Source organism: Colius striatus, chromosome 17, assembly GCF_028858725.1.
Source record: "Colius striatus isolate bColStr4 chromosome 17, bColStr4.1.hap1, whole genome shotgun sequence".
NCBI classification, from domain to species: domain Eukaryota; kingdom Metazoa; phylum Chordata; class Aves; order Coliiformes; family Coliidae; genus Colius; species Colius striatus.
In genome coordinates, this window is record NC_084775.1 from 14,478,333 (window position 1) to 14,493,238 (window position 14,906).

Genomic DNA, 14,906 nt, shown 5'->3' on the forward strand with positions numbered 1-14,906 from the left:
GCCCAGCCCATGGCGCGGGGCGCACCGGGAGATGGAGTCCGCGCTGGGCCGGGCGCGGGGCCTGCTGGGCTGGCGGCGGCGCAGAGCACGCCGGGACGGGGAGGCTGCGGAGGAGACGCGTCCCCAAAATGGGAGACGGGAGTTCAAGCTGCAGCAACCGGCTCCTCCGCCTGACTGGGGTGGGGGTTTTCTTCAGTTCCTCTGCTGAGAAGGGAGAAAAAGAGCGCAGCAACAGCAGGATGCAGGAGAAAAGTGTTTGTAAGTAGGCTGTCTGCATCCCGCTCCAGAAAGGAGCGCTGCTCCTGCTGAGGCACAGAGGGAACAGCCTCAGGTGCAGGCATGCCTGCAAAAGCTTGTATCATCTGCTACAAAAAGTGCTTAAAAGTACTGGAAAGTGTGTTAAGTATGAGCAAGGGGATTCAACATTGTACCTTTCTGCCTGAGGGTGGTTATCCCACTCTCCCTCCTGCAATGCACAAGAATCAAATTGACAAAACTCATCAGCCATTGAGTTCCTGGGTGAGAAATGCTGGGAAGCCTCAGCTCAGGAAAATTTAAATGAGCAGAGCACAAAACCCCACTCTGACTTCCACAGTCTTCCTGCCATCTCTTCTGTAAGAGTTTGGCCCAAAAGACAACGTAATTAACATAAAGATCTTAGAGAAAAAAATGTCTTTATTAACCAGGTTTTTTTGCACTGGATTATGTGCCTATTGGCCCAGACCGCTAAATAACATCTACACAAGGTTTCTTTCATGTTTCAAGAACTGGAAATAACTGTACAAGGTTAAAGTACAAAAGTACACAAGACAGTGGACACGAAATATCCATGTATGAGTTTCTCCCATCTGCTGCTTGGTTTGAAAAGTAGAACTTTTAACTAAAAAATACTGTCCTTCCAGAGTTCTGTCAAGTTTAATGGAAGTGGGTATAACCTGATTACAACACTAACACCAGTATCACTGCTCTGATATTTACAAAAAAATTGTATTTTTCAATAAATTAAAGTCAATGCAACACCCATGCAAGCCAGAATGCCAGCTTTTTGGTGAACAAGGACCCAACATTTTAACAAGAACCTTCCGCAGTCCCAAACTTTAAAAGGGCTTTTTTGTTTGTTCTCAAACTGCATCCATTCCTCGCATCGAAGATGTAAAGCCCAATCCCATTCCTCTTTGTGTGTGAGTCTGTGATCTTGCCATCTCATACTGTGCATCTAGATTTCTGAAAACCTCTTCCTGTTGTTTCAGTGTTTTGTAACTCTCTTCATCCACGGAACTGCAGCCAGCTTCATCCTCACTCTAGAGAGTAAACAGATGTTAGCAGTGCAGGAAGCAAGGTGCTCATACACCCCAGGTGGCCTAAACCTAACACTCCCCCCTCCCTCAAACCACAGTAAGAATTCAAGCACTTTGTTTCCTTGCTGCAGTATTCTAGTGTAGTTTTCCTCTAGCTGACAAGAAACACATGTAGAGGCCTTTATTCAGATCTTTTCTCTAATGCCTTCAAATAAATGTCTGCAGCTAACAACTGCTTACAGTGACCACATACTGAAATTCTGGAGTTTTAACTGAATTCAGAATTGGATGCTGCTTGGGAACTTTAGTAAGGTCTTAACTACACCAGGTAGTAGCATGTTAACATCTTCACTGGTTAAAGTACACTTTAAAAAATTCTACAATTAACAAGCAGCATAATGACACGTGGAGAGCTCTTTACCTTAATGCCCATCAGCTTTCTGAACTTGACATTTTGGTCCTTGTTTCCAAAATTTAGTTTTTCCCATATTTCTGCAGACTGTGATTTATCCTGTTCAAGTTTAAAAAAAGAGAGATGTATCACCTTTTAATGAAAATTTCCATTAATAGCATGACACAGTAGCAAGCAAAAAAGCAGTACTAAAAATGAGCCCACGGTACAGTGCTGGCACAGCTGGAAGCAAGAGGTTTCCAAGTCACATCTCACATTCCTGCAGCACCCTCAGAGAAACTCTGAGGGAAGTCTATAACCACTGGTTTCAGAACCAGTATCAGCAGGCAAAACCTGCTGCAAAAATCCATTAACTTTCTGAAAACCACCACATGAGCCTTTTTAATTTAGTGACTTATACTTCATTTCATGCAAGAGCATTTTTGACACAGCAGAAGACTCTAAAGGGTTATTTGTATTTACTGATGACAAGTTACTAACAAGGTCTGCAGACTTGGTTTTAACATCTGGAATTGGACAGCATATGATCAAATCAAAAACCTCTACAGCCACAGAAAAGAGTGGTCAATTAGTGTTTCTATAGCTTAGCCATCTCTTTTCAGTAATAAGATACCTTCCTGTATATGATATTTAATTGCAATTTAATTTACAGGCAACCTGACAAAAGTAACATTAAAGATACAATCACATCTCTTCAGTTTTATGATATTAGTTTTCCTGACATCCATTTGTTATTGAAGGTCTATTGATACATTGTTCCTTCACTCTTGAAGTTTTACCTTGTGCTGCTGGCAGTAGGGAAATTTTGTAACAAATATGAAAGTAATTTTGATGGAAACAGCACTAACAAGCAAGTGCAAGGTGTTTCCAAACAAGTTTCATGAAGGTTAAAAATGTAACGTTACCCCTTCCTTTTTGCCTTGCCAAAGCATCTTCCGCTTTTTCTCCTGCTCAGCAAATTTCATTGGATTCACTGCTGCTGGGTTGTAATAGCTAGGTACAGCTATTCCAGTCTCTGCTAGTGCTTTTGCTTGTAGTGCTGCCATTTGAGCTGCCATTGCTATTTGAGGAGTTACTTGTGTTCCCGATGCCAGAAGAGCAGCCACGTTAATAACAGAACCTCCTGTAGCTGCAGCAGCTGAAGAAAAAAAAGTAAACTGCTATCAGACAGTAAGTTCAGGATTTAGAACAAAACAAAAACACCCATAAAAACCCCATCCACTAAATAACTTATTTCTGATGAAAATGTCTGACTAATATATGCATGATACATGTTCTAAGAAATAAGTCCCCAGAAGTGAAACTGAAGTACTTTGTGCTTCTAAATATCTCGAGCTGATAATAGCTTTCAAACTCCTCCTTAGTGATGCTGAAAACCAAGGACCATCATTTCCCCACATAACATACAACATTTTTTATTGTTTTTTTTAGGGTTTTATATTTGTGTGCTTACTTTGGTTAGTTTTTAAACATCCTCTAGTTCTAATACACAAGTAAAACTGACAATTACACGAAGACAACCTGCAGATCTGTTGGACAGGACTGCAACACTCAGCACATAATCCTGCACTACATTCCACTCACACTAGGAATTAATGTAATGTACTTGGATCTACCTGCAGCCATTTCCTGTTGCTTCTGTTTTTCAACCATTTCTTTCTCTCTCTGTTCTTGCAGTTTCTTTGCTCTTTCCAGTCTAGAAGTAAGTACACAAGAACAGCAATATTCAGACATGCAAAATCAACAGCAGTAACTTCTTTACGTCATGTATCATTACAATAGCGATGATTTCTGACCTTCTGGCTAATGCTTCCTGGGCATCCATAGCTGTATTTCGCCCCCGAAAAGGTGGTGGACTTGGGCTTCGGCTGTGACTCCTGCTGAACCTTCGTGGCTTTTCAATTCTCTTCTTTCGCTCTCTGTAATCAAATTTAACAGACTTGCTAAAACAATGAAGGTACATTTATACCTTAACTTTTCATAAAGTACTCCATCACAGCTCTGAAATAGTTTAATGATTCATTTGGAGTGCTCTCAAGAACAGCTTTCACAGAGATTACACCAGGACCATGTAACAGTCACAACTGCCTTGTAAGAAGAGCTAAAACTGAAGATTTCCAACTGCAAAGATACTACAGAAGCGTAATTCTGGGTACTCATTTACCCTCTTATACTTAGTGTTTAGAACACAGATCTGGTCTAGAGACTTTTCTTCTAAAACCTAGCAACAAAAAACATGGCATAACTTTACCATGAAGACAACTGCAAAACTGTGAAGTGAATCAAGGTGCAAGAACACTTTAAAACCATAAAAGATCTCACACCACTGAAGTTCTGTTTCAAATGAGCATTTTGAAGAGGCTCAATTTCAAAACTTGAAAAGTACTTGGAGAAATTATTTCTCCTCTGTACACTCTTTACTAAATGGGCTTTGGACAACTGTCTGAGGGAGGCTATCAAGCTAAATGGGAGAGCTGGTTTAACCACATAGGATTTGCCTTGGGTTTGCTCTTGAGAAGGACAGTGCTGTGTAGAGAACTATGAAACAGACATTATCTGGAGCCTGTCAATCTGAAAAGCAGTCCAGTTAAAATGTATTTTTAAGCAAAATGCCACAATATCCAGTTCAATTCTCCTTTAGTAGCCTCCTCCCCAATTCCTTGCAAGTTGAAGTTGCTCTTATGGCATACGCATCTAGTCTCATCTAAGCAACAGCTGCTCAAAAGACACATCTGAAGTACTATTAGCAGTATTTCTCCTTGCCAGGATCACTGATATCTACATTATAAGACTTAAGGGTTTATCCCTGTTTTGAACCTCTGACACTGATACTTTAAAAAAAGATGTCACAGATACTTAAAGTGTCCAGCAGAGCTTAAATTACAGGAGCTATTGCTCACATTTTCCCAGATTTGCCATAAACAGTAAGCTGAGATGCACAAAGATGTTTCTGCAATTTTATACTTAACTGTTATTACCAATCATTTGAGATAATAGCTAATGTGACAGCAGCCACTGCAAATGGCATTCAGATATTGGGGTCTTCTGTTTGCAACTTGGGCAGCAACTACAAGCATCATGAAACACAGACTGAAGTTACAAAGAGATCCTTGTTTACATGACAAATCTGGTAGAATACAAAGGAGGCAAGACTTATCTTTTCATAGAAGATGACAAGATGCAGATTCAGGCACTGGGAAGTGACAGATCTGCATTCCTGAGATAAGATGTAATGCATGTTTCAAAGATACCTTCATTTTCCCCGTGCTGACTATTGTAGTTTGGTCTTGTCTTTGGTCTGATGCTTTACTGCACTGGTAAACCAAGGAAATAAATATTTGAGCTTTTGTATTTAAGTATTTCCATTTGAAACAAGTAGATGGTGTCAAGTTCTCCACCTAGCAATTAATCAGAGCAATGCCACAAAAGAACTGCCAGGAGGGTCTACATGCTCACAGAAGGATTAGTTTAAATGCTAGTGAGGATAGGTGACTTGTAAACCTGTGCTTAAGATAAAGCAATGAACCATCAAAAGAACGTCCAGGCCTACTAGTTACAACTGCTTGTCAAAGCCTGTTAACTGTAACACGAGGAATATTTCATTCCATCGATAAGGGAATTAATTTCACAGTTCAGTTTTGACAGGGCAGGCTGCCACATAATCTTTATCTGGCTTGTGAAGAATTTTTCTTGAGGTTTGCCCCATAATTCTTTCCAAAGACTTCATCTAAGCCCAAAACTTGAAAAATGTCCTAGATACTGTTAAAAAAAGACTACTGCCTAACTTATTTTCCCTCTCTAGGATTTGCAAAACAAAAACAGTACTGATAGGAATCCATTTCTTTTAAGTACGTCAATCACTATTTAACAAGCCATGTTTCTGGTTGAAGAAATTCCTAAGCTATGACTATCTGTTTTAGTTCCAGTGTTTTGGGTTCTGTTTCAGGTAATTCAAATTCCAATGCAGAGGCAAAAATCTGTTCTAGGATGTGGCTTTTCATTACACACAAAATGTTCAAAGGTATTTAAAAACTGTAAGTGCATACCATCTATAATAACTGGAAATAATGGGGAACTGAAGCCTTACACATCACACTGAAGGTGGCTTCAACATCATGAAATGCAATTAACATGTACACCATTGATGACCCAGCTCTCTTCAGCTGAAAGTTTAGTGGGAAGTGTGTACCAAAATAAAGCACAAACCATGCAATTCAACTAGTTCTTCAGAAAGGTAAGTCTTCTTAACAGTTTCACAAGTGATGTAGCATTACACAAGTATGCTTAAGATACACAAGATTCTTAATCCTCCAACAATCCACCATAAAGTTGAGTAGCCACAACCAACTTCTACACCATTTAAATATGCAATTTAAAACACTCTAGTGAAAGTACCACTAAATGAACTGGAATACTGGCAACACTTTCTCCAAAGGGACACTAACTTGTATTCAATCCACTTGTTTTACTTACAAAAAGGAAGGAAAATACACAACTGTAGCAGTCATTAAGTAGTACTTCAGTTTATTCAGAAAACCCTGCAGGGCATTAAGATCGCAAAGGTCACATGTACAAACACACTCCTAACTACACCAAAATACCAAATGGTTCACCAGTACTGGAAAACCTCAATGTGTTCCAAGGGAGGCATGGATCTCAGCTCTGTCAGACCAACACAGAATAAGCCAATACGCATGTCTAGCTAGAGCATTTCAGTCTGTGCTTCTAGATTTTAAGTTTCAGGAAGAAATGGAAGTACCCAAGACAGGGAGAAAACACAATAAATATTCTAATGCTGAACTTGAGAGTTGGAAATCACTAACACAGAATAGTACAATCCGAACAAAGTCCACCTGACTCAAAATTCACCTTAACACCACACTCTGCCACTTCACAGAAAAAAATTAAGTGAACTTTGTGGATCTGCTCAGGATTAGCCTCTTGTCAGTGTATCTGCTCTGACAACGATTCGCAGTTAAAACTTCCCTTTTATGCTACATACACAAAGAAAACAAAATAAACACAAGTATTTTCGAAGTAGTGTTTTGCCCACCACACTACTCTTGTATCACACACATGGAAAGGTTAACTGTTCTTATTCTGTAAATAGTAAAATCAGTTGTGGCATAAGAAGCCACAAGGAGATTGAAATGGAAAGCATTACTGTTTAAAATAAGGGTTTTTTCTTCTATTTTATCAGTCTAAAGATCTAAATGGTTGGTTTATAAGACAGTCATTAAATAACTAGTTAGTGTTGTCTAATTGCTAACATGAAGTCACACTATGAAAAGACAAGAATCTGAGGCACCGTCTGAGACAAACATTTCTGTAAGTGTACAAAAACTACCCAGTCCTCAACGCATTGTTATCAATACAGCTGAAAAATAAAGCTAAAGCCATTTAGTCACATTAAACAGACATTAACTGTCAAACTCATCATTCTTTTATAGCATCACTAGCTTACATGGAAGTTTACACTTACCTGCTTCTACTCCTAGTTCTGCTTTTACTTCTACTTCTATGTCTGTGTCTAGATCTTGATCTAGAGCGAGATCTCACACGCCGTTTTCTCTCTCTGCTGCGAGATCGGGATTTTTTCCTATCACGACTTCTACTACGATGACGTCTGAAACACATGTCCCAGATTTTTACATACATTCTCATGTTTAAATTCAGCTTCCACTCAAGGACTGAACATTCAGGTCCATTACCACAGGGCAAAAATGTATCAGGCAGGGTGGGGAGATCACAAACTACACACAGAAGTTTATGCCTGGAACAGTTTAAGCTGTAAGACTTGCAGGTGAAATGGGAAAGGAAACAAACACTGCTACCAGCCACAAGAGACAAGTGAGTTAGGCAGTTTACACAAACACACACACTCATTAGTATAGCTATTTTCAGTTGTTCATTAAAGTGTCATCTCAAACAAACACAAGGCCAAATTAATCTGATGCAGGAGTCTTCAACCTGAGGCAATAAATCTCTCCTCCCCATGGCATTGCAATACCTCAGGGAAAAAGACGGCCAAAGTACACAGTCCCTCAGCGTATCATTAGCAGAAGCTTGTTCCTTGCTATCATGTTTGCTACAGATCTTTCAGCTATGAGCAGAGCTGGCTGAAAAATTCTGTTGGTAGCAACCTCTTTGTCTCAAGCAGTTCTCCTATCATGCCAGTGTGCCAAGTGGCCTACTATGCAAGAAGGCTCAGACAGCACCATCTCTGGGTAAGCTCTTGATTTAGGAAGTAAAAAGTCACAAAATTGTTACAGTATATTTTCTTCTCGTCACTAACGATGGGGAACATTTCATACACTCTGTTCATAAACTTTCTATACTCTGTGTACTAATTACAAATACAAGACAGGTATTTTGTTCTTTTACTCAGAACCGATCTGAAAAAACCCAAGTAGCAGAAAGCATACTGTCCACTGAAAACTCAAGCATGCAATATAAATCAACACAATATAGTAATACAATGGAGCTGTATTTCAGAAGTCTACACAAATTCCAAACACAGGCACTTAGAAAAAAAATCAGCATATCAATCAACTTACCTTTCACGTGACCTGGATCTTGAATGACTTCTCCCTCTTGATGCTTTTCTCTCTTTGCGTTTATGTCTATCCTCACCATTTTCAGATGAATTTAGGCTATCTCTTCCCTTGTCAGAAGAATGTTCTTTGTCATTGTGGTCTTCAGATTTGTGCTTCTTGGAGGACTTCTCTTTGGATTCATGTCTTCTTGCCTGTTTTAAGAAGAAGTTGGTTCTTTCAGGAAAATAGTGCAACAAAGAGAGTTAGTATGGGTATCAGAAGATAAAAATGATAAGTTGTGATGCAACATTAGTAACCTTAGGAGTGTGACTCAATCATGAGTGATGGCTATTTTACCTAATGCCACCAAATACTCAGTTGCAAATGCACTCTATAATTTTTCCCCCTTTCCCCTCCCCACTGTCTAAAGGATTTCTAAAGCATCAAGGTATTCTTACAGTGTTTCCATGTAAGAGCTCACAGTATTCTAACAAGAACAAACGTTATTATTGTCTCCTTTCCAAACATATAGTATCTATCTGTAAGTACTTGACGATTTATGAATATGCATATACACACTCACACTTATTTGTAGTGAATATTTAGTTTTTGCCTAAGTCTAACATGTAGAAAGTTACTAAAATCCATACGTAATTGCAGACATACATCATCTTGCTTTTAGAAGTAAAACAATTCCCTAGCCATTAGATAATTAATTTTTAGAGTAGAACTCTCTTCAGTAACTTCCAAAAATCTTTTAAAAAGAAAGTACTAAGTTCCATGGTTGACATCCCATTTTTAGTATTTAAAACTAATATGCATCATTGAGACCTCTCACAGTAGTTTTAAGTTAAAGATATGCTGCTCCACCACATCACAATCTCTTCCTGCAGTGCCTCTTAAAAAAAGATTCCTTTTTATAGCCGCAATGCCAAAAATACTTTGCAAGGTCAGGCCTGATTTTTGCCAGTGTTTTCCTTAGAGACTAAGTCATGACATCAACACCTTTCCTTAATATATCCAGCTTATTTTCAAATCTGTCTATCACAAAAGAATATTTAAGTCTTACATTTAAATAACATTTTCTTCCAAGTCACATCTTAAGCACAATACGTTCATTTTAGACTAAAACTAAATTCTTCAGAGGTTTTTTTTCTTTATCTAAGCTTGTTAACTAGTCAAAAAAATCTTTCCTATAATCATAAATATCTCTCGAAAGAAACAAGTCTGGAAGAGATGCTATAATAAGCTTACACTCACTTATCCAAGCCTTTCTAGCTCATTAATATATATTGACTTCAAAATATATTTCAGTGTAGTTCATAATAATGCTTTGTATCTTTCCTGGTTTTACAGTATTTTATTAACTCCTTATGCTACAAAAAAACACATTCAAAGTTTGAGATGTTATCTGTACAATAATGTTCTGTATTTATATATGTAGTTGTTCTGATATACATATTAAAAAGAATTACTAATATTCAGCACTTAGTCTACAAAGGGCTTAATTTTGTAAATGAATGTAAACGGCAAAATCTACTGTAGGATAGTATTCCTCATTTGTTCACTCTGTGAAACTTAGCAATTGCTAAATAAACTGTGTAAGATTAGACCAAACAGCATGGCAAATCACTGGACATCATTTTAAGTAAGGACTTAAAAAGAAATATCACTTCAAAAAAGTTTCATGTCTTTTAAAATCCCGTCTTCCAGGCACACACTAATAAACCACCATTACATCCCATAACGGATTCAAGATATTTTTAAGGGAAATATGAGTTTGAATGACTAATAGTTACCTTATCATGAAGTAGGCTTATAATTTTGCTATCTGAGTCTGCAGCGTCTTCAGTTCAGTCTCTTCGCGCATTAGCACGCTGAGTATGATTTATTATAGAAATGTTATCATGTGAACTAAACAATATATTCAATTTCACAAAAACTCTCCTAGATTATTTTTCTTTTCCTCTTTTTTTTTTCTCTCCAAACAGAGCTTCCATTGGAATGAGGGAAAGAGAAGTTCCTGACCTGGGTTAAAAGTCCCTCATCTGACCCAGCCTGCTATTGCCCCATGTGGCTTAAGTTTCTTTGTGACTATTTTGATGCTCCTGGTTTGCCTCATTTCTTCGCTGGTAAGCCAGTTATTCATATGATATGACTGATGCTGTCGCTTCTCACTCCCCTAGATACACACACACATTTATTTAAAAAAGAGACAGTCCTCTGACATTTTTTCTGCTACTGTCATGTCTCCATCTGACTCAGCTTGTCTGCCAAGCTATGACAGTCTTTCCAACTAAAGAATGCAATAAACAGACCTCGGTCAGGTGGGGAATTATTTTTAATATACTTAAGTAGATTGGTAAGTTTAATTGAAAGTCCTGAACATTGGCCAGGAATAAAGTCACTCAAGGCTTTTAGTTAATGGAAGCTCTGTTAAAATCATCAAGAACACCATTCTACTTCTCCATATGAATTCTTTCTTTTGGCTGTTTCCACAAAAAAAAAAAAAAAGAAAAGAAAAGAAATTAAGTTACTAGTTTCTGAAAACATTTTTCTAGCAAACTATTACCTTGTCAATATGAAGGCTGCAATCATGCTTCACTATGAAAGGATCTCCATATTAAGCTTAAAGTTTCCAATTTCAATGTACTTACCATAAAGTCATTTCTATAGGTTTACACATATGTGCATTACTACAAGATACTTTTATAAGAAGTATTGTAAAATTACCTAAACACTACAAAGTGTTAATTACCTCTTTGCTTCTGCTTCGGCTTCTGTGTTTTCTTCCTTCAGTATCTGTAGAAGAAAACATTTATTTTTATTTACCAAGCGAAAGACATCATCTGACTATAATCTTTTTAATTCCTTTCAGTTATTCCACTCCCCAAAATCAATAATAGATATTTAAAAAACAAACAGCACTATTCAAATAGTTAGTGTGGAAAGCAAACTAGCTATTTCCAGCTCTTTGTTTGCATTTATTTAAGCTCCAACAGTGAATAAACAGCCCATGTCAAACTCCAGTCACATTCTTCAGACAGGTAACCTTAGTTTTGTTACAACCACAGAAAAGGATGCCTATCTAAGTGTATCTTTATTAAAATGAAGACAGAGTACTACGGTTTTCTGTTCAGTGTTCTTTCTCTGTACTTCCTCAAACACTGACACCATTAAAACTGAAAGTTTCAATATAGCACATTTCAGACAAAACCAAAATTACTAGCTCAATTTTTCCCCCAATTCTACCAGAGCTAAGTCTGTGTATTTATTTTTTCCAAAACTGTTTTACAGTCATTTCAGTTCTACAAGCACACAGCACACACTAAACACCTTTACTTATATGAAGGCCATACCTGACTTCCGTCTTCTTTCTCTTGACCGTGAGCGTGATCTTGAATAATGATGCTTTGATGTTCTGGGTGAACTGGAGGCATCTGATTGCTCTTTCTTCTTCTCTCTTTCTGGAGTGGACTTTTCTGGGGCTACTCCATCTCGTTCTGTATCACTACCCTACATATGAAGACAGAATGCTTAAAACTCAAACACTTGGGACTTAAAACCAAGAAAAACTATGTACTGAGTATTTCCTCTGAAGACATGCTTAAAATTGTCTGTAAAGCTAATCTCATGAGTGACTATCCCATCACTAGTTAGGAAATAGTGTGATAGACTTGCAGTGAACCATGTAACTGCATACAAATTGATTTTCCAAGACTTTATTAAGGAGAAATAATATAAATAGTAACATTTTGCTCTGCCACTACATTAGACTGCACCTTACTGAAATTCTCAGAAGTGCACGGGAAGAGTAAGACTGAACTCTGACCCAGAGTTTTCTCTAAATGGTGGTGTAGTAAGTTAATTATGTAATTTTAGTCATGTGAAAGTTAAAAGGTAAAAGTCAATACTGTCCCAACACATTTAAGGCACCTCACAGGTTAGAGCATTACAAAGGCATAGCACAAAATCCCCCACAGTATTTTGAAATACAGAGTGAACTCTGAAGATAAATGAAAGGAGTATATTGCTTTAATGTTTAGTGATATGAATAAGGAAAATACTATCTCTATGTGAATGTGTACTTGTATGAGAGAACATACAGGACACATTCACCTGTCCCAACAATATCTGTACCACAATTTTTCTTAGATGACAGACAACAAGAAATTGCCTCCATCCCTTCTAAACCTCGACCTAGGAGGATTAAACTCAGAAACTTATCTTGTGTAGTCAAGACTGTTTTTAAGAGTCATTGCTGAGAGAATTAGGTGCATACAGTGTAATGAAAGGACCAGAAATGAACAAGTACAAACTGAAAAGGTGTGTTTTATGCCTTTATAGATTCATTGATCTCTTGTTCTGATCCTACATGGAAGTCATAAATAAATCCCACAGTTGCAGAAGAGTTTACTAAGGATACGATTTGGCCCAGAAATGCTGTTCATAAAGACAATGTAGCAGAGGACTCAAACTTGTATAGTTTTCTACCAGCCACAGTTTTAAATGCAAACTGAACATGGCACGTGAAACGTCTCAAATGCTAATTTATATTCATCACTTTGAAAACAAAGTAGTTGGTTTTTCAATGACAACGTATACTAGAGACTGTAATGAGTATGTTGTGTACTAAAGGTAGACTGTCTTATACATGCAAGTCTTTGGATTTCTATTTCAACCACTATTGTTTAGTCCACCAAATTCTTTAATTATTTACATCTACATGGATAGGTTTATAGTAAAATTTCTTTTTAAGACAGAAAGCATCTGTTAACTTGTCCATTTGCATGTATGTATACCAGTATCTAGATCGAAACACACCAGCATATGGACAAGGGCACTGACCTCTTCTGACTGTGTCTGCAGCAGAGCTTTAACCGTAGTCTCAGTGACATTTCTGAACACTATCGATACACCACCCATCATCTCAAAAATTTTAGAAGACTAGATAAAGAGTAGGAATTTATTCCCCTATTTATCATCTTGGCTATTATGATCTTTGGCTTTCCACATCTGTCATCTGCTTAGCTACAGTTCTTCCCCTTCTATTCAGTCCCTCCCTCCTTCATCTAAGGTTAAAAAAAAAAAAAAACCCAGCCAGAAGTTCAAAGGGCATTTTGAGATTTCTATAAGTTGATATTTTGAAGTTACTTGAGAAAGATAAGAAGAATATCTAGTAATAGTCAAAGTTAACTGTGTTTTTACCATAACAGCAAACTGAAATTGAGCCCCCTAACACATTTTCCAAGGCTATCGGTCTCATTTACACACATTCTTGTCTATTAATGTCCTTGTGCACTGCACCTTACAGAAACCTCTTGACTCTTCAAAACCAGACAGTAAGATAGATGGCGAGACTATTCTCAGTTCTTAAAGTACATGTGGATTGGCCACAGTCTCATGGTTTCACTAAACAAGCCTCTCATGACTAGCTTAAAGGAACTTATAATCCAAGTACAAAAGTACAAGCCCATAATTCTCAAAATCCTTTTACAGAAAATAAAATTATCTCTTTTTAACAGGTTAAATTACATAAACCAGAAAGGCAGCATTAAATAAAAAGATTCATTTTCTCCAGAAGTTTATGATCCTCTTGTTCTGTTTCACCACTATCAAACGTTCACAATGAGAACTTAAAATATCTGATTAAGCACCACAATGTACTCAAAGTCAACTTTGAAGAGTTTTATCTCTTTGGAGGCAGGCTTGTTTGGTTTGAGGGTTTTTTGGCACTGAAGACTGTTTAATAACTTTGGAAAGAAAACTGAACAAATCAGGTTTGATGACTACTCTTACTGATTCTTCAACTGAGTTATGGGACAAACACTCATATGTGTTACAGACAAATTTTAAGAGAAACTGAAACGACATTCTTAGGCCGCGTATGACTATAACGTACAGTGGTAAGTACAGTAAAGGCGTTTAGGTATTAACGATAAAAACCGGAGGGCTGGGGGGTAAATAGTTAATCACTCAGTACAAAAAGATGATTAAAATAGCAGTCCTATAACGAAACACAAAAGAAAAGTAACAGGATGGAAAGAGCTACGCACACAAAACGACCCTCTTTTCCTCCATTCCCACAGAACCTGCGCCCCACATTCCCTACGAAAAACAGCCGCTCCCATAACCCGTCCAATGCCCTCCTCGGCCGGGAAATGACAGACTCTTGGCCACAAGACCTCTTGGCTTCTCTTCAAGGCTAGAGAAGTAAAATAGAAACTTCTGGAAACAGGGGGAGAAGTAATGGGTGAAAAGCGGCCACCCCCTTCCCGAGGCCCATCATGGCGCCGGCAAGCGAGAGAGCGGCGGGCGCCATTTTGTGTCTCCGCGCACACTGCCTCCCGACCCAGCCCTCCCCGCCTCACACGCTCTTCCCTCCCGCCCCGCGGCAGCCCCCTTCCCGATTCCGCTCCCCTGAACGAGAAAACGGCGGCCAACGCCACTCACCGCCATGGCCGGAGGACGTCGCCACCCCTGGACTCCTCACAAGCGCTCCCACGCAACCACAGCCGCTGCGCTCCCGAACCGAGGCGCCGCGCCCCGCCCTCACCGTCCCCTCAGGCGCCCGGATGGAACGCGGGGCGGGGCCTGCAGCAGGCTGAGAGGCGGCCGCGGTGCACGCTGGGGGCGGAGACGGGTTACGCGGTGTCTTAG

The 14,906-nt window shown here is 38.6% G+C and overlaps 1 protein-coding gene across 2 annotated transcripts; it reads right to left on the reverse strand.

Annotated features, from left to right (window-relative positions):
- Window positions 1–657: 657 nt before the first annotated feature.
- Window positions 658–14,819, reverse strand: RSRC2 (arginine and serine rich coiled-coil 2). Of its 2 annotated transcripts, none has more exons than XM_062009840.1 (10): window positions 14,700–14,819; window positions 11,606–11,762; window positions 11,005–11,048; window positions 8,268–8,458; window positions 7,193–7,336; window positions 3,507–3,629; window positions 3,327–3,406; window positions 2,616–2,848; window positions 1,720–1,809; window positions 658–1,301 (listed from the first exon to the last, which is right to left on the reverse strand). In XM_062009840.1, exons 1-10 carry the CDS (start codon window positions 14,703–14,705, stop codon window positions 1,122–1,124), a joined length of 1,248 nt encoding a protein of 415 aa, XP_061865824.1. In that variant the 5' UTR covers window positions 14,706–14,819; the 3' UTR covers window positions 658–1,121. The 2 variants fall into 2 exon arrangements, with proteins under 2 accessions (XP_061865824.1, XP_061865825.1); XM_062009841.1 differs by lacking the exon at window positions 14,700–14,819 and adding an exon at window positions 10,046–10,123 and having other exon boundaries at window positions 8,268–8,480; window positions 11,606–11,652.
- Between the last annotated feature and the right edge of the window lie 87 nt (window positions 14,820–14,906).

What these genes read in the sequence shown, in the direction of transcription:
- RSRC2 (XM_062009840.1), bottom strand. An exon ending in AGAAAGAAGACGGAAGTCAG is followed by an intron (nt 11,049 to 11,605) that starts GTATGGCCTTCA and finishes TTTCTTCTACAG; the next exon opens with ATACTGAAGGAAGAAAACAC. An exon ending in GGCAAGGCAAAAAGGAAGGG is followed by an intron (nt 1,810 to 2,615) that starts GTAACGTTACAT and finishes AAACTTGAACAG; the next exon opens with GATAAATCACAGTCTGCAGA.